This window comes from Epinephelus lanceolatus, chromosome 5 (assembly GCF_041903045.1).
Source record: "Epinephelus lanceolatus isolate andai-2023 chromosome 5, ASM4190304v1, whole genome shotgun sequence".
Lineage (NCBI taxonomy): Eukaryota > Metazoa > Chordata > Actinopteri > Perciformes > Serranidae > Epinephelus > Epinephelus lanceolatus.
This window is the reverse complement of record NC_135738.1, coordinates 1,642,645-1,661,756: the sequence shown is the minus strand read 5'-3', so window position 1 is coordinate 1,661,756 and position 19,112 is coordinate 1,642,645. Positions and strand designations below refer to the sequence as shown.

Here is a 19,112-nt window from a genome sequence, read left to right as displayed (position 1 = left end):
TGATAAGCAAATAATTCGTGCATAGCTCAAGTTTTCTGGAAGGCTGCAATCACATGACCAGTGGGCTGACGGGAGTAAATCAAGGAAACAATGAATAGCCCGGGCTATTATTTGCTTAAATTACTGAAATCAGCAGGCCTATATTTGGGACAGGCCTTAATTCATTTCATACAAAACTGTTGCTCAGCAAAGATCAGGAAATACAATCGAATTATTTATTTAAACCAGTATAAATATTACTTGTATAAAAATTAGGCTTCATGGGAGAGAGTGAGTTACGGCACAGACACAACACTGTTTTATACTGTTAAAACAATTCTCACAACTTGGATTAATTTGTATGAAAAAGCCTTTTGATTCCTTTGATCTGAGGACCCTTACAGACTAACGCAATATGAATAACTTACAGGGTCATCGAGGAACAGATACATAATTTGAGGTAGCCAACAACCTGGTTTTATACATCCGAAGAATGTATAAAACCGTTTAGTTGTCAAAATGTGTAGCCACGCTGGGCTAGTGAAAGATAATGGGCATTTAATTGGGACTGGGCTTTTAGTTGAATTTCAACAGTAGCATAATAATAAGGCAGGTTGAGGCAGTGAATAGGTCACAAAACATGGGACTTTCCCCAGGAGACCGGTGTTTGGAACCTTGTTTCTTTTCCTAAACTTAACCATGGTACTTCTATGTTAATCCCATAATTTTACGTTGATGACGTAACGTCATTCGCGGGGTCCCCCTGGCTCCCCCTAACTCCTCCACAGCCCCGCCCTCTCGTCCAAATATTTGCATGTCTGGTTGCAAAAATCCAAGATGGCAATGGCCAAAATGCCAACCTCGAGGCTTCAAAACGGCAGTCCACAAACCAATGGGTGACGTCACGGTGGCTACTTCCATTACTTTTAATGGTCAGTGGTCTAAACCTAATCATGCGTCGTTGAAATGTTAAGTTTAAGAAATTTGTAGTTCACAGAAACGTGCAATGCCAACATTTATCTCAGCGACTGGGTTGATCTTCAACATGCTGCCCTCGGGTGGCACAAATGTAAACTGCATTTTGTGAATTCAGCTTGTTAAAGAAAAATATGTGCAGTGTTTTAAAATTTCAAAATATAACAATAGTGATTAAAAATGTTAAGCTAATTATTTTTTCTAAATTAAATGCATTTCAAGACCTAATAACTTGTTTCCAATTTATCTGTGAGTGTTGATGCTGAAAGTCGATACAACAGGCGGATGGACGTTAATGATAACCGTGTCCTTTCACTGTGTGTTAAAAGCAGTGAACACATTATCAAACACTGAGCTGAAGTTTCGTGGTTGTTGCTTTTTATGATGTGTAAAGTCTCTAATGGGTTCGGACGGATTGACTGAAGCATAAAACTCCCAGCAAGAGGTGTCATCTTCAACACATCGTTAAAAGAGACGGAGAGACCCTAATAATTTTACACTTAATCATTTGGCCCCTTAAATTAAATCTGTTAAGTATTTTTATCTTTCTGCTGGTGAGGTTTAGTGTCAAACGTACCAACTGAATCACAAAAAGAGAAACAGATCTGAGGTAAGTGAAATCTGTTTTAAATAATTTATAGTTTTATATGTTGCTTTGATTGATTTTAATGTTTTGCTTATCAATGTAAAAAGGGAGGGTTAAAATCAAGTGTTACATTTATGTTTTTTCACCTTATAGATTCACGTTTTTGATATAGACTCACATAATTGATTTTACATCAAGGAGAAGTTATCTGTTCTGTCTTACACGTTACTTTTTATATTTCAGGTATTCAGACGAGTCTCTTTCAGAGCCGTTGGGCTGCAACAACAACAGCAACTGTGAGTTCAACTTTTATTAGTAGTATATATTTTTTTATTAGTAATACAAATATTATAAAGAAAAGAGTTGCTCCATTACTAAAATCTACAAGTTTGTACTTAATGTAAAGTGACGTACTGAATGTCAAGTTAAGTAGGTTAGATACTGGAACATAAAGTTATGTAGGTTTGGTTTAGAAAAGTAAAGTTATGTAGGTTATGTCTAAGGAAAAGCGTATAGTTCGGTGTTGTCAGGTTATACACTTAACAAAAAGTTCCGTACTTAACATAACGTGGCGACACGAGGACGTACATTAAAGAAACAAAGTACAATTGGTTTTACACGTGACACAAACAGGAGCGTATCTATGTTTCCAGGGTTCTATGTTTCCCGGGTTCTATGTTCCCCGCTTACACAAAAAAGGTTCTATGTTGAGCAGGAAACATAGAACCTTTTTTGCAGGGTTAAGTGGGGAACATAGAACCCGGGAAACATAGGGATGACCCCACACAAGCATCAGTCTCCTGGAGGAAGAACGTGTTTGTTTGACCCATCTATCACCCCAACCTGCCTCCTTTCGCAGACTTCTTCTTTTAATTCTACTTCCTTCTATTATTACTAACACATTGGTCATGTAATCGCAGCCTTCATGATTACGTGAGTTGTATACGAATTACTGGCTCATTATTACGTTGCTTACGTCCAAAAACTGGCTCACGATTACGTGGGTCATATCCAATTACAGGCTCGTGATTACATGGGTTATATCTGAATTAGGCTACTGGCTCACAATTATGTGGGTTACATACAAATTCTAGTGCATTACTCATTTCGTAGGTATACATGAGAACGTCCTTACAATTGTTGCGGTGTTACGGTTGTACCGGTTGTCCCATGAAACCACTGTTCCCTAGTGCTCTGACTGCTTGAGTAAATGAAGGCTACCCCAGAGCATTACTGGTGCTCATGACTATTACATTAGTCATGAGTTAACGTAAGTACCATCCGCAGGATTTTTAGATTTATAGCATTTATTCAGCTAAGGCCAAATGCCCACTATTTTGAGTAAACGAAAGTGAAAAATAATTTGTGTATTATTCCTGTAATGCAGATCCGCTCCAAAATTAAATGGCCTCCTCCTTAGGCCAGTAGGTTTTTTTGTTTGTTTGTTTGTTTGTTTGTTTGTGTAATCCTGCTGACAAACAAACTGAACCAAAAACCTCCTTGGTGGAGGTAATTACCATCCAACAGAAAGATGTCAGACTGAATAAATGAGGTGAAAAGAAATTAAAAATCTCAGAATAAAACTAATTTAATCCTGACGGTATCAAACAGTTTGATGAACTACAATATGGAATATTTCCAGATTAATTTGCTGTAAAGTGACTCATTGATGAATCAATTAATTTCAGCTCTAGTTCATGTTAGACTAGTCTCTGCTGTATCTCAGATTTCATCCTGCATTATGTCAGTCTTTACCTACTGTATGTCTCTATCTATATATAACACTACATGTAATGTGACATGCACATGTAAATAATACATTTGGTGTCTGAATCATACTTTTTTTTTTTTTTAACTCTGTTAAAACAGTTATTATTGAAGGAAAGACTAAAAACATCTGTATAACCAGCTGATTACAATGAATTTAATCAAAGTAAGAATATATGACGTGTTGATTAGAAAATGCCTCTGTGGTTTAATCACTTTCCTGCGTTCTGTCCGTCAGAAGCTCGACAGCACATGATAATACAGATAACAATCTTAAAGGGCGGGTTATTTATAATGAGGCGAGCAGAGGAAAGGGGGCAGATGACACTGTACTGTATTTCATGACCTTGCCAGCTCATTGGTTTGACCAGTAATCCACTTCCATAAAGAGAAAGTGGAGGATTTAGAGGGCTATCACAGATTGCAATATATACCTTCTTAACACTTGGTCTGGCTGGGACTCAGTCTGCGTCTCTAACAAGCTGACAACTCTGCTCTGTTAACGTAAGAACTCTTTTCTCTGTGTTCAGTAGATAGAGAATATTTTTAGTGGTTTGCATGAACATTCTTTGCATGACAGCAGTTGTAAATGTTTTGTGTCGCCGTTACGGTTGTCAGGAGTTTATGTTTTGTTTGTTGAAATCAGATTTTGTTAGTGGAAGATGGAGGGAAACGGTTCATATCTTTGCTGAATATTTGATGATTGACTGATTTATTATGAAGGTGTTAGATTTAATCTGTTAGTAGTAAAATGTCAGATGTTCATAGTTCTTTGATGTTTTTGGGAGATTTTTGATGTGTTTTACCAATTTGCACGCTTTCTAGTTGATGTTTTAATTGTTTTAGATTATTTTAATATGCTTTTATTGTTAGATAAGGTGAAAATGTGGGAAGTTCTTTTATTAGTACACCTCTACTCTATTCTTGTGTCCTGGGTGGTGCTTCAGGAGTAGTGGTTTGTTTTTTTTTTGGTATCAGTTTATCATCATCTTAGACTAGTGCTGCGGTGGCAAACCTGTGATATACGGCCTGGTGATAGTGGCGCGCTGAAAGGAAACACCACGACAAGGCATGAACCTGAAAGGTGATCCGTCAGTGTTTATCCTCCTGTCAGCACCGAGGGCGTTCAGAGGAAAACCTGCTCTAATCTGCAGCGGCTGCCAACCTCGGTCTCTGTCTTCACTTTACACTTCACTTTAATCCCTGCTCCCCAAATTTAGCCTGTTTTCCTTACAAGCGTTCAGATGTTAAAGCTTTATTTTACTGAACATGGTTCCAACAGTGGAGGAGCTTCTTACCACAGGTTGTGTTTCAGTCGTCTCCTGAACAACAAAGTTTTATTTAGGTGTATTATTTTTTCTTCAAGTTTATCTTTAGGTTATATGGAAATAAATTACTACAAATCCCAATTACATCAATTCGTTTTTTTTGTTGTATCTCTAAGAGAATTAGCGACAATTAAAATCCTGGTCTAAACCTTGGACTGTCTTCACCAGTTGTGGAACTTAACTAAGTACGTTTACTCAAGTACTTAAGAACAGTTTTAAAAGACTTGCACTCAACTTTAAATACATGTACTGGAGTCATTTTGCATTTTGCAGCACTTTTGATAAATACATTTTGGTACCAATACTTTTTTATTTTGGGAGTGCATATTTATTTTGTAGCACTGGGTGGTACTTGGACTGTAAATAAACTGGGTTTACAATTTATTTATGAATTGGGTGGTAAATAGACTGGGGATAGTTGTATATTAGTTGTAAATGAATTTGGGAATTTGTTGAAATAATATATGAGTTAAAAGAAGAAGAAGACATTTTAATATTACTTCTACCTACCCCCCATTTCGGACATTGTTATCTTTGTTTTGTTCTTTATTATGTTTTTTTTTTTTTTTTTAATTTTTGGTTTGAAATTAAATCATTTATTCATTCACTTGAGTAGGATTTTGATTGCAGGATTTTTTTTTCTCGAAACGATGTATTTTTACACCGTGTTTTAGTTACTTGAATTTGGGTAAAAGATCTTTATACTTCTTCCACCACTGCCCTTCACCACAAACTGTCTAAAAAATGGACATGGCTACTGGGACATCACCACTTGGTTTGTGGACTCTCTTCTGAAGGCTCATGTTTTACAGTTTTGGCGGTCGCCATCTTGGATTTTTGGAGTCAGAAGGGACCATATTTGGATGGGAGGATGGAGCTGTGGAGGAGCCACGGGTGGATATGGCTAATTAAATGAGCTGACCTTAATTATACGCAACTTTAAGCCTTAAAAAAATGTAAACGGGTGAGTTATATAAAATTCAGCCTCCGTACAGTTGTCACAAATGTCGAAATTAGCTATAGAGACCAAAACTATTTTTGCACCAGGCTGTAAACATGTTTATTTCTGCTGTTAAGTTGGGCATTTTAACATGAGGGTCTATAATGATGAACTTGTTCTTGGAGCCAGCCTCAAGTGGCCGTTTGAGGAACTGCAGTTTTCGGCACATACATGTTGGCTTCATTTTTCAGTTCAGGAGTTTGCTGCTTGGTCTTCACTTTAGTCACCAACTGTTCAGTCCTAGTCTTTGAATAGGACTGAACAGTAAAATGTTATTTTAATATCTTTTAAAAACAAGCTTCTTTCAATAACAATTTTTTTTTTTTTTTTGGTTTACCGTAATTTCACGGACCTGAACAACAAGTTTTCTTTCAAGTATCTTTCTTCTCTTTCAGATACTTCTTGCTGCACTGGGTTTAAATGCCATAGTACCCTCTCGTCTGTATTTTTGTCGGTGTGAAGCAGATGAACTGTTCACACATCTGACGTCAGCCCAACAGAGAGTTATTTTGGCGATAACATCTTGTTCGTCCGAGGGATGATCTGCAGTGTTGGGTTACTTAGAACCCCTCCATCCTCCCTCCAGAGACAATCCTCACACTTACTTAAGACAAAAATCAGACCCCAAATTTAACCCTGTAGATATTATTCCATCTCCAGAGCAACATGTTGTTATGTCCTGCGAGTTTGGAGTGTCCTAAAAATACACCGTCAGCCCCAGAGATACCCCCTGCCTGTTATTGGTTTACAGCCATTTGTTCCCGGGCCAGCTATGTGTTGTGGGATGCCTGCGCTGGGTGTCAGACGTCTTTTCTTTTAAGACGAGCTTGCTGTCATTTATTTTTTCTCCATAATGAAGATGTTAGGAACAGCTGAGGCTCCAGGAATAGAGTCTTAATCCACTGCTCTGTCACAGCTCCTAAACATTACAGGCAGATCTGGCCTCCGAGTACCTCCGGAAGTGGCCTCAAAGTCCTCAAGCCTCGTTCTCAGAAGAGTCAGTTTACATCACTCCAAATAAATGATCATGTTGCTCTGTGTCTGCTGGGTGCAGTGGTGGACTGTAACTAAGGAACTCATGTACTTTACTGTAGTAGTTCCATTTCGTGCAACTTTATATGAGTACTCCACTACACCACAGAAGGAACTACTTACTCTACTACATTTATTTGACAGTTCTAGTTATGGGTTACTTTACAGATTAAAATTTTACATAAAAAGAGGTTCATTTATAAAATGCAATCCATTAAAGATCAAACTATCTGAAGCCTCATTTATACTCCCAGTATGTTCGTTTCAAACGTAAACGTTCCTCATACTTCCATACGTCCTATATCTTGGCATTGATACATTCACTACCCAGCCAACATTTGTATGTGTGGCCCATGTGGGTGGTAAATGGGCTAAAAAATTGGCCCCACATGGTTATGCTTGAGCTGCCTGGGTACCAAGTGGGCATGGGTCTAAAATGAGAATCTCATCTGGGGCCCACTTGGGTAAAGCCAAACATGTGGAAATTGGAGTGGGCCCCAGATGAGATGCCCATTTTGGACCCATACCCACTTGGTACCCAGGCAGCCCTAGAATAACCATGTGGGACCCACTTGGGTAAAGCCATCAGTGTGGGCAGTTGGAATGGGGCCAGTATGGAACCCATGGACAATCCGATATAGGGCCCATATTTCAACCCATCCCGTGACCCTCAAGAGGATGAAGCGGTTAGAAGATGGATGGATGGATGGATGGATTTCAACCCATTTACTACCCACATGGGCCGCACATGCAGATGTTGGCTGGGTACATTGCACCAGAGAGCAGGGCCAAAAGTTTCAGACAACTAATGAGGTGACGGTGGTGGAGGTCGTAATAACGTACTTTTTAACAGAGTTAAAGTTGTAGACGACGATGATCTGTGAAGCCACTGAATACACTGTGACGTGTGGATGAATAATTCATCTTACTATATTACCAATTTGTTCCGTTCTGCCGTTTTTAAAATGTCTTTGTCGTCTCCTTCGGTTGTATCTCACTTGAACAACACTACACTGCCCCATGATTTCCGGTGATACTGCTCTGTTTCATCCATAAGCTTTAAAAAATGTGCACAAATACAGATGAAATGAACGCAGAGAACAGCCAGAAGGCTCCGTCGTGTTACCTCTCTCAGTGACGGCTTACTGTAGTTGGGAACATGCTGGCTTATTAATATTAATTAGCTTGGCTCATCTTAGCTGCTGACTAGCTCTAGCAGTCTGAACCACTCTGCAGAAGGAAGGATGGCGAGCTGTTCATGTGCCGTTCACCAACAATGGCTTCATTGCCGTCTTCACCACAAAACAATAAACATGGCCTCCTCGTGAGGTTTAACAGCAGCCCTGAGCTCAACTACACACTTGATTCTGCTGACTATCATCACTCTTTGCCTCCTGCTGTCTTCACCAAGACTTCTCTTGGGGACTCATGCTTCCCTCCACATACACACAAAGCACATGTCACACCCTCAGGTTACCCACAAGGCCACCGCCCTTAAAGAAGAAAAAGGGTGAGCCTGTAGCAGTTGTGTCTGTACATGTATCTAACACTGAGCATAAATGAACCCTTAAAAAAGTGGTGTCTGATTGGGGGACATGTTTTAACTTCAACAGCTGTTCAAAGCTCAAAGAAGAAAAACAAAATAACAGAATTAAGTTTAAAACTAACTCTAAGTGCAGCTCCAGCAGTGACATGCTGCACTAACACTGACACATCAGTAATATTATCACAGCAGACATTTTACTGCAGAACACATATTTTCTTTAACACTACAAATATATTTAGCTGATAACACTTAAATTTACTTATGTAGGGGGCGTCAGTAGCGTAGTGGATAGTGCGGGCGCCCCATGTACAGAGGCATTGCCTCACTGCAGTGCTCGCGGGTTCAAGTCCGGCCTGCAACCCTTTGCTGCATGTCAGTCCCCACTCTCTCTCTGTCTCCCCATTTCACACACTGTACTATCCATTAAAGGCAAAAGCCCACAAAAAATAATTTAAAAAAAATTACTCATGTAGAATTTTAAATGCAGGAATTTTACTTGTAATAGAGTATTTTTACATTGTCGTATTGGTATGTTTAATTCAAGTTAAAGAGTTTTGGTTGTATTTGACTGCTAGCCTAAGATCTGTACCTTAGTCACAGTCTAATGATGACGAATAGCAGTGCTCAAAGAAAAACATTTAGGAGCGATGGGTGAATAAAACTACTTGTATTTGCATTTTGGAAGGTTGACCTGATCTGTTGTTTACATTGGAGGATTTGTGGATGCAACTCTTAGTGATGTCTGATGTAGGTTGATCATTTTTCCTTGCAGTGATTATTACTGTCAGTACTGCAGCTTATAAAGCTCATTTATCTTCCATATTGCACTGTAGTTGTTGATGTGTGTGTAACAGTAATGTGGACCGAAGCACAGTCTAATCTTTGCTCTCAGGAATCTAAAGACAGAACTTAAAAACTGTTTTTGAAATGATGTAATTGCTGTGTGGTGGAGCAGACTTACAGAGCTGCATTAAGCAAAAATAACATAACTGACACCAGCAGCTGCAGACATGACGTTTACGTCTCACGTCTGAGTTTCACACACAAAGAATGAATTAAACAAAGTCGCATCAACAGGACAAAAAGTCAACTAGGAAGCTACATAGCAATAGAAGTTATAATTAAACAATATCACAAGAGGGGGAGTGCTATTGTCAGCATGGCTGTGATTAGGTCACAGGAACAAGGCAATCTCAGCCATGCTAATATTCAGTACTTTTATACAGCAGTTCTAGAAACGTCATTTATCAACAGTAAAAGCAGCAACAGGTTATGATTTGTTTGTTTAATAAATGATTTATAATTGGCTCTGCTAATGCAATTAGTTCTGCATCTAGACCGGGACAGGACTGTTGCCAAGCAACACACAAAACATTCCTGCACATCAGCTCGCTGTTTTACTAACTTGTGTGTAGGTTCGACACGTTACCACAGACCAGCTACTTTCTGTCATGTAGGCTACAGCTGTGTGTTTTCTTTTATTTTGCAACCAGTGAAATCATCAGTCTGTTGACGGCCACTTTTGTGGCATATGTGTGATGCCAGTAGGTTAACAGCTTAATCAGCACGCTGCGGCTTCTTCTGATATCATATAAACATACCTGGAGATTTGCAGTGAAATATTAAGGCTTCTGTACGTCTCTTCATCCTTTTCTGACTGCCGTTCATTATTTAGCTCATATGTTAGTTACGGGAACGTGTTCGTCCTTGTGGTGCAATGTTTGTCACGACGACCCTTAATGTAGGCAAATTAGTTCTGTATGGTTCTTTATTAATTTCCATTAGCCGCTCCTTATTGTCTCGTCTAAAGTGTCTGAGTTTGTTCAGTATGCTTTCACCCGCTCCATCTTTCTCACTCATGTCATAGGTGGGGGAGCTACTTCGGCTAGCATTGCATTGTGGTGGCCGTACGTCAGTATTTTATGTCGCAGGCCTAGTTTTCCTACTACTTCTAGTAACCCTGTTGTCCATCATGTCTGAAGACAAACCTTTACTGTAATCTGAAATGTTCTCAGGGTTATTTTGCCGAACCATTGGGGAGCACAAACACTAAGCTGCCATCTTGACTGTGAACCGGAATCACCTCCAGTGTAAACAAATTAATGGTGAACATAGTTATTGGCTCAGAGCATGAATAGTTAAAAGTCCCACTGGAACATTTATCAAATCAGTATTTATTAAACTAACAGAGCATCGACACCAACATTAGCTAGGTAGCTAACGTAATGCTACATTTACAGAGGGTTGACTACACAGTCAACAACAAGCTTAAAATGTGTAGAGTAATAAAACACAACCCTCACCTGCAAAATTCAGTGTCTGCCGGCCGGTCTGCTTCTATACTTTCCTGTCTTTGTTGTGATAGTTTTTGGCTGATCTATCATAGAGTAGCTAAAGGAGCAGCAGGGACGTCACCAGCGCCTTTCAGAAAAGTTCAGAGATTTTCAACTAGAAGTGAACTGAGGTGTTAGCTTGTCACACTAACATGCTAAAATTTAGCTTTTAACATTTAATATGAAGCATTTGGTTTGTTATAATGCTATCTTTTAGCATATAGGCTAACATTTAACATGTTATTTAAACATGTTACCATACCGTCAATTAGCACAGTAAGATTTAGCACTTAGGCTACATGTAGCATGTTATGCTAACTTCTCACTTCATGACAACATATTTCTAAAATTCAGTCTGACCTTAAATTGGAGGCCAGTGCTAATATGTGCACAATAGAATGCTAACGTACCATCTGTGGCATGCTATTGTGAGCATGATAGCATTAGCTAATGCTAACAGTCCAGTCCAGTGCCTAAAGTGAGAAGTTGGTATAAATGTTGACCTGTTGGTGGCACTAAAACAACAGTCACTGGCCCACCAAAGTCATCATGAGTCATCCTCTGTGAATACTTAAATGTCTAAAACTAAACTTCGTACCATTCTATCCAGCAGTTGTGGAGATATCTGCACTGCACCATTTAAAGTGTCCGGACCACCATCCCCAGAGCCATGATGCTAAAAATAGCAGCTTGGTCCTTTAAGGCATTAACGCGGCCTCAGTTACAAAGTTAGTTCCAATAAATGTCCTGGAATCAACATCGGAGTCTTTAGATAGAATTAATATGATCCAAACATGAAATATGAGACAGATGAGTCTCTGCAGCAGGACGGGATCAGAGGAAGCAGACGTGGCTTCAAACACGAAGCAGTTTGACCCTCGAACAGAACAGTTAAATAACAGTTTAATATGAGGTGTTAACTTGTAGTTTTTTGTGAATCAACTTCTAAACAGTGGGACACTGGCATGTGTAATGTCAGGCAGGGCTTATATTGAATGAATGACATCAGACTTTATCAAGATAGTCTACTCCAGATATTTTTTACCACCACTGTCAGCTCTTACAGGATGGGTCTACCGGATAATATTTTATGTTGGAAAGTTTAGACAGAAGCAGGGATGTTTCTCTATGCAAACTGGGTATGACCATACCTAAATCACCAAAGCTGTGCCTTATCGGGGGACCAAACAGAAGTGCCAAATGCATCAAAATATGACCTTGTTGTGATAAATATAGGGGTCGTCACAGCTGCTCAAGTGAGCCTCAGATTCTGATAATATACATTCGAATGGAAGGAATCTATGTTAGATATTGTGTCATACGAACACATATAGGGTAGTGTTGAAGTTGAAAGCTTTAAGCAGTCATGGTCACTCTATTGTTTGTGCTATGTCTCCTGTACTGTAATGATGTGGTGTTTAGTTGTACCGCTGTGGTGCTAAATTACTATTTTGGGTATAGGAATGTGTAGCTACCACGTGCCTGTGGCTATGTTGAGCTCCAATAACAGTGCTGTCAGTTTGTTCAGACTTGACTGAATAGATGTTGGATATGTTAAAACATAAAGTTCCTGTATGTTTCAGAAACCATGAGGTTAGTTTCAGGAAAAGATCATGGCTTGACTTAAAATACCCGATTTGGTCACCACAAACACGGATGAAAATCAGGACGTCTTATTGAAAATACTCTGTTTTTGTAGCCACAAACATGTCTGGAAGTATTCTGATGTTTTGATAAAATGTACCTACTTTTGTTGCCACAAATGTGGTTGGAAATGTCTGGACGTCTCTTTGAAACTACCTGGTTCAGGTGCTACAAATACAGCTGGAAATGTCTGGACGTCTCTTTGAAAATACATGGTTCGGTCAGCACAAGTATGCTTGGAAAAGTCCTGACGTCTTGTTAAAAATACTGGTTTTGTCACAACAATCACCTCTGGAATAGTCCTGGAAGTCTCGTTGAAAATTCCCAGTTTTGTTGCCACATACTGTATATGGCTGGAAATGTCTGGATGTCTTGTTAAAAACACCTGGTTCAGGAGCTACAAATACAGCTGGACTTGTCTGGAAACACCCGGTTGGTTGCCACAGATGGCTGAGAAAGTCCTGACATCTTGTGAAAAAAGTTTGGCCACCAGAATCACCTTTGGAATTGTCCCATGTCTTGTTGAAAATTCCCAGTTTTGTCACCACAATGCAGCTAGAAACGTGCAGCAGTCTGGTTAAAAATACCTTCTTCAGTCACTACAGTACAGCTGGAAATGTCTGGATGTCTCATTGAAAAAACCTGGTTCAGTCACCACAGATATGGCTGGAAGTGTCCCGACATCTTGTTAAAAATGTCGGTTTGGTAACTAGATTCAGCTCTGGAATAGTCCCGATGTCTTGTTGAAATTACCTGTCTGGAAATGTCCTGACATTTCATTAAAAATACCTGCTGTTGTTGTTTGTGAGTCCTCAACAGTGGTCTGTTGCGTGACGGCCTGCTCGGCAGTCATCTCAGCGAGTCGTCACATCATCCAACACCCTCTCAACCTACTGATTAAAAAACTCAGCTAATATACATGTTATTTTTATATGATATGCATAAAATGTACAAATCTAACAGAGCCGTGCTTTGCAGAACACTTACAATGCCAACATTTTCTTGAGGCAACTGGGCTGTTTTTTACCCATAATTTGTGTTTGTGGTGATGGATGTCGCTGTCATTAGTCCTCGTGTGTGTCTTTATGTCATATTTGTAGTTTTGTATTGCATTTTATGTGCGTGAATGAACTGACTATGTGTATTTCTGTTTGAAAGATTGCTTGCCTTGAATCGCCCCTTGACAAATAACACATAATTACATAGAATAACATATTATAAATGAAAGTAATACAAAAAATAGGGGTGAATGACTGTGTCACCAGAGGAAGTCAGATTTTGTTAACTCGTGAAGAAGAAAATGAGCGTTTTTCTGTTCATTAATGTTACTTCTGCTGCACCATATGTGCCCATAGTGAAACTGGAAAGCTCATAGTAAGAGAATAATCAATTTAGATCAATAGAAAGCAGGATATTTGTTTGATATGAAGTGCGATACACTTCATAAGACCTGTGTTAATGAAAGGAAACAGTAAAATAGATGGGGGTCATGTATGTGTTGTGTGTCACTGCAGTTCATCACATTTATCAAATATCTAAAATGCTTCAGCAACACGTCCATGTTTTATCACATATGAAAACATACAAACATGTTTTAAAGCTGTCTCTTATGTTTTTTGTTAATCAGGTAACATCAGGATCCTGCAGCTAAGATGGCTTCTGAGTGAGTTTACAGTTTGATATGTATCACTGTGTTTATTGTTCTGTTTGATAGACGGCACGATGTGTTGATATTTGTCCCTAATTTATAGAACATTTTATTTTCTAAAAATCACCACTGCATGATTCTAATGAAACACAACAAATAATTATGATAATAAATGTATGTATGTATTTATTTATAATATAATGGCCCAAATGTCTGACTGATGTTTTGTGTTTTCACCTGCAGGAAGAGACTGTCTGCGAGGCGTAAGCATACTCTGAAAGTAAGAGATGAGTATATTTTTATTCTCTACAAAGAGGAGCAGAGATGCTGATTTCATTTTTTTTGCTGACTTAAGCTGCATGATGGTGTCATTAACAGGGATGTATGCTGCTGGTTGCAACTAATTTGTTGGAGGCTGAAGCATCGTCAAAGGTGCAGGAGAGGGAGAAGTTCCTGGCAGAGAAATGTCCTCCTCTGGAGCTGCCGTACTCTAGGGAAGAGCTCCTGGTGAGACAGAAACAGGACTCTATGATAAACTGCTGTCAGGGTCATGACTGTATGTTGGAGTCACTTTTATGTGATATATTTACTTCTACATAGATAAGAGATCACGTGCACTACTGCTGGAAAGTTTGTAATCTCGTGCCACATAAGCAGAGAAAATCTTTGCACACATTTTAGCTCAGTTTTGTGGGTTTAAGACAGGAAGAAAATATCCTAGACAAACTTAAGTCAGATTGATTTGGTGAAAGCTTGCTGTCAGTCAGCAATCTCAACAATAACTGCAATCAAAAACTTTTTTCTCTTCAGGAACTTTGCAAGAAACTCCACGAGCAGATTGACATCAGTGAGGAGGAGAGATACTGCATAGAGTTCAAACTGAACATGGTTCTGAACGAGGTGAGACTCTTTTTCAGGTCTGTTCACATAGCTGAACAAAGGGAGGTTAAAAATCTTACGTACATACAAGTACAAAATAAATAGGTGTTTTCATAAATATAAAGCAACAATGACCTTACGTCAAGGAAGTGAAATTGTTAATGTTTGTTTACGTTATGTTTCAGCAGGCAAATACTGTTGACTGTTTAAGAACTCAAATTACCTTCATAACGATCATGATAGTACATGATAATTTGACTTGTAATAAAACTACATATGTCTGTCCCGAATCCCCCCAAAGGTCAGAGACCTCAACATAAAGATCGTGGATCTGAGGGGAAAGTTCAAGAGACCCCGTCTGAAGAAAGTGCGTATGTCTGCTGACGCCATGCTGAAGGCTCTGCTGGGCTCCAAGCACACGGTCAACATGGACCTGAGGGCCAACCTGAAGCAGGTCAAGAAGGAGGTGAAAGAGGAGGTGAGCTGTCACCATCCAGACTTCAGTCTGAATACGACCATCAATGTTCTACCAACTAATTTCCCTAAGCTGTGGTGTCGTTGTCAGCGTGGTTTCTTTTACCTTTTTACATCAGCTTTGACTTTAAAGGTAAAGTTTAAGTCGTTAACTCAAACTCATTTTCTGTTCCACTAGCAGGTGGGGTTTAAGAATTAATCTGGTTTATTACCACTTGTGTTTTGTAGACTCGGACTTCAGTTATGATAACACCATAAGGCCTGGTACCTAGTTTGGTACCGAAATCTAGGAACACTGCGATATTGCTTAACAGGAAGTATGACAGGGTGAGAAAGACAAGCAGTAAGCCATTAAAAAAATACTGATAATATTGACAATAACACCTTTTCTCAACACCAATGTGTATGTTTTTTCAGCACCTTTTTTTTGATAATTCTATAGACCAAATTACTCTAACAACAACAATCACTTCTACTTCTGAGTAGAGGACTGCCGATTGATTACAATTGTTGGGTAGTGCAAAATCAGAGAACTTTCTGTTGTCATTTTCAGCTGTAACATGTAAAGATATATAGTTCGACACTGTGGTATGTCATGTCTGCTGTTCATATTATGTACCCTGTTGCTTTGTTACCATCTTTGACAAACCAAATCTATCAGCACCGAAGCTAAACAAGGCACTGCTGTGGACGGGGCTTCAGCAAAAATGTATTTTGGCTATCTAAAAAAAAAATCAGTATCGGTGCAAGTGTACGCTGTATTTTAGTATTTGCTCCGCTTTACCTCACACACTAACCAATCAACGCTGTGGTAGACCAGCAACTCAATGGTCTGGTTCGTAAAATGACTGTTTTTGACAGTGGAGGCTGGTGGCTTTAATAACGGCTTCAGTTATCAGTCGTAAAAGACTGTCTGATGGCAAGGTAGAGCGCTGAAAATACTTTACATATAGCTTACACTTAAACTGGTTTCGATTTTTTTTATTGGTGGGCTTTTTATTGAAGTGGTTAAAAACTAACTTATTGAGGCAATGTCTTCTCAGCTCTGTTAGATTTCAATGTATGTGACACAGAGATTTTCTACCTGCAAGTTATTGTAAATAAACATTGTGATTTGGTTGGTTTACCCCATCAGTTCACTGGCACCCAATAATGAAGCCCGTTAGAGGACGTAGCGTGTATGAAGTAGAACTAGAGTTACATCCAGTAACTGCTTGTTCTCAAATCTTAAATCTTGCAGAAACAAACGTACATAAGTTACGTAACACTACATTAAAACAAGGTTGAGTTATGGTTTCGCATGGGACGCACCTACATAACTTGCGCAAGATTACATTAAAACAACACCGACTTTTGCTTTCACATGAGACCTGGGTTTAAGACTTAATGAGTTTCTTGCTCTTTACACTAGGTCAGTTTCTTTCAGTGTCAAACACTGCTGCGGATGGGTTGACACTGGAGTATATTGAAAACCACGTGCATCTCATAGAGATGCCAAATGATGCCTTGTTGTCGGTATCACATGTCGAGGTAGCGTGACAAAGCATCAGTACATGACAACCTGGGAATTAGAATGAGTCACTGGATTGTATTCAAACCGACAATGAATATATATTTAGCAGCAGCCATCCAGGAGCCAGGTTTATTTAGAGTTGTAGTTCTGGCTCTGTTTTAGTGGCTGAGACATTGTGTACAGTGGCCCATTTGGGGCAAAGTTTGACTGATATTTAAACTAAAAACCGAGGAATTCAATTTGTATTTTCTGAGGAAGTCAGTGTCATTTTTTTAAATTTACATGTCAAATAATAAAGCTTGTCGCCATTTCATTAATAGTATTCTTGGTAAAAATGACTCCACACTTGCTGCTTCTTTCCGTCTCTTCATGTATTTTATTGGTCATTATCTAAATGAAATATTGTCTGTGTTCACAGGACAAGCAGCTGCGCGATGTGGGAGACTGGCGTAAGAACATTGAAGACAAGTCTGATAGGAAGAAGATGTTTGATAGTTAAATGTGATCTGTCAGTGATGTCAGTGTTGAGCTTAAACGAGCGCTTTTCAGGACAGAATTCAGGTTTAATGTCTTTTTGTAATTGAAGAGTTTTATTCCAAAGATGCTCTGTAAATCTACCTTTTACTTTTATTGGACAGATTAGACATGACTGCTGTGGAGGTTACACTGATAACCAGTCTAAGTACCTTTGATCCTTTATGAACTAAAGGTACACTTCTTAAGAGAGATGATAGTATTTTAGAGGTTATAGTATGGCACAGTAAGTGATGAACGATAATCTCCTCAGTTGGTTTACAGGATTTTGAAAGTGATTATATCTTAACATATAAAATTAAAATTATATTCAAACTTATACGTTTTAATTTGGCCTTTAAAAGTCAGTTTTTTACTCAAATGAATTATTTTTCCCCTCCAAGAGTTGAGAGTTGAGTTACGCTGCTTTTACTTTCCAAATGTAAACCAGAGGTAGATGAGGCAGGGTTCGGGTAGTTTTTGGATATCATACTTTGGAACAAAACTCTCCAGTCGAATCAAAGCTTCCTTCTGCTTTTGGCTGCATTGACACTGTACTGTGATGTATTTGTACTGTACGTTATGTACTGATGCCAGTATTAGTACGTGATGAATCAAACCTGCTTTTGTTCTGCGAAGGCTGACTTATGCTTCTGCCTGAATTTAGGAATAAATTTGTCTCATTCTCACTCTGACTGTGCCGATTATCTGCATCCATTCTTGTGGCATGTTAGGTACACAATGCTCAGTGGAGAAAGGCCAATGTTAGCCAATGGGTTACGTTAGCATGGTGAGCTAACAATAATGATGTAAAGCAAAAAACAGTCACACTGTTAGCAACACTGACTCCTCTGTTGCAGAAGTATAATTCAGCCTTCAGTCTGTACAATGATGTCTAAACAACATCATGTCATGTTTTCTAAACTGTTTAAACACAAATGTGATGTAATTTTCTCATCTTGATGTCACATTAAATACAAAAGCTTCATGTCCATCTTGTTTATAGTCCTGTTGAATTTGTAAACACTTGGTTAGCTCTGTGGTGCATGTTTATACTCAAATGCTGGAAATTTAAATATTGAATTAACTGTTAAATGTCGTTCAGTTTAAAGGTTACTATTCTGTAGGATTCTGTGTAGACTGGGTGAAATTAGCATTATGCTAACAATGAAGAACCATACTGTAGCTACAGAGTGCTCCAGGGATGATGTCTTTTTGTAGGCTGACACGAAAGATAGTGTTCTTGTTTCCCTCGATAAAAAGCCAATGGGATTTTTTCCATTGGATTTTGGCAGAAAATAAGCTCTGTGGCAAACAAAGGTTTATGATACGTACACATTTTGCTCAGCAAGATAACCTTCACAAATGAACACCACTTCAATGATTTTTGAAGCCTAAATGCTTTAAAATATTAAAATGCCCTTTTCCTTTATTCTGCACAACTGAACTGCTTTATGAGCTAACCAGTTACCACAGTTTTTATGCTAACGTTAACTTTATGCTAATCCCTAGCTAATGAGACATGTTATGATGATGAAGATTTTAAGCCTTTATAAAATGCATAAATTGTCAAGTCTCAAAACAATACTAATAATTTGGGATTTTTTTTTTAAAGTTTATGTCCAAACTTTAAGATTTTTTAAAGGTTTACATAATTCAGCTAACCATTAGCTAACCTGTAATCGTTAGCATGAACAACAGACTGACAGCTATAAAGAAATCATTATTGTGATACAAAAACATACAAATTCTCTAGTTACCAAATATAAAACAATAATGTGGGATTTTTGAAAGTTTATGTCCCGACTTTAATAAGATTTTTGAAATGTTCACATACTTCAGCTAACACTCAGTTACAGTTAAACTGTACCCGTTAGCTACCCGTAAGCTAACTT

The 19,112-nt window shown here is 38.6% G+C and overlaps 1 protein-coding gene across 1 annotated transcript; it reads left to right on the top strand.

Moving 5' to 3' along the window:
- The first annotated feature begins 3,701 nt into the window (after positions 1-3,701).
- Positions 3,702-18,211, top strand: LOC117262319 (troponin I, fast skeletal muscle). The gene is made up of 7 exons (XM_033635209.2): positions 3,702-3,811; positions 13,818-13,853; positions 14,082-14,118; positions 14,217-14,345; positions 14,649-14,738; positions 15,019-15,195; positions 17,123-18,211. Exons 2-7 carry the CDS (start codon positions 13,843-13,845, stop codon positions 17,201-17,203), a joined length of 525 nt encoding a protein of 174 aa, XP_033491100.1. The 5' UTR covers positions 3,702-3,811; positions 13,818-13,842; the 3' UTR covers positions 17,204-18,211.
- Positions 18,212-19,112: the final 901 nt, after the last annotated feature.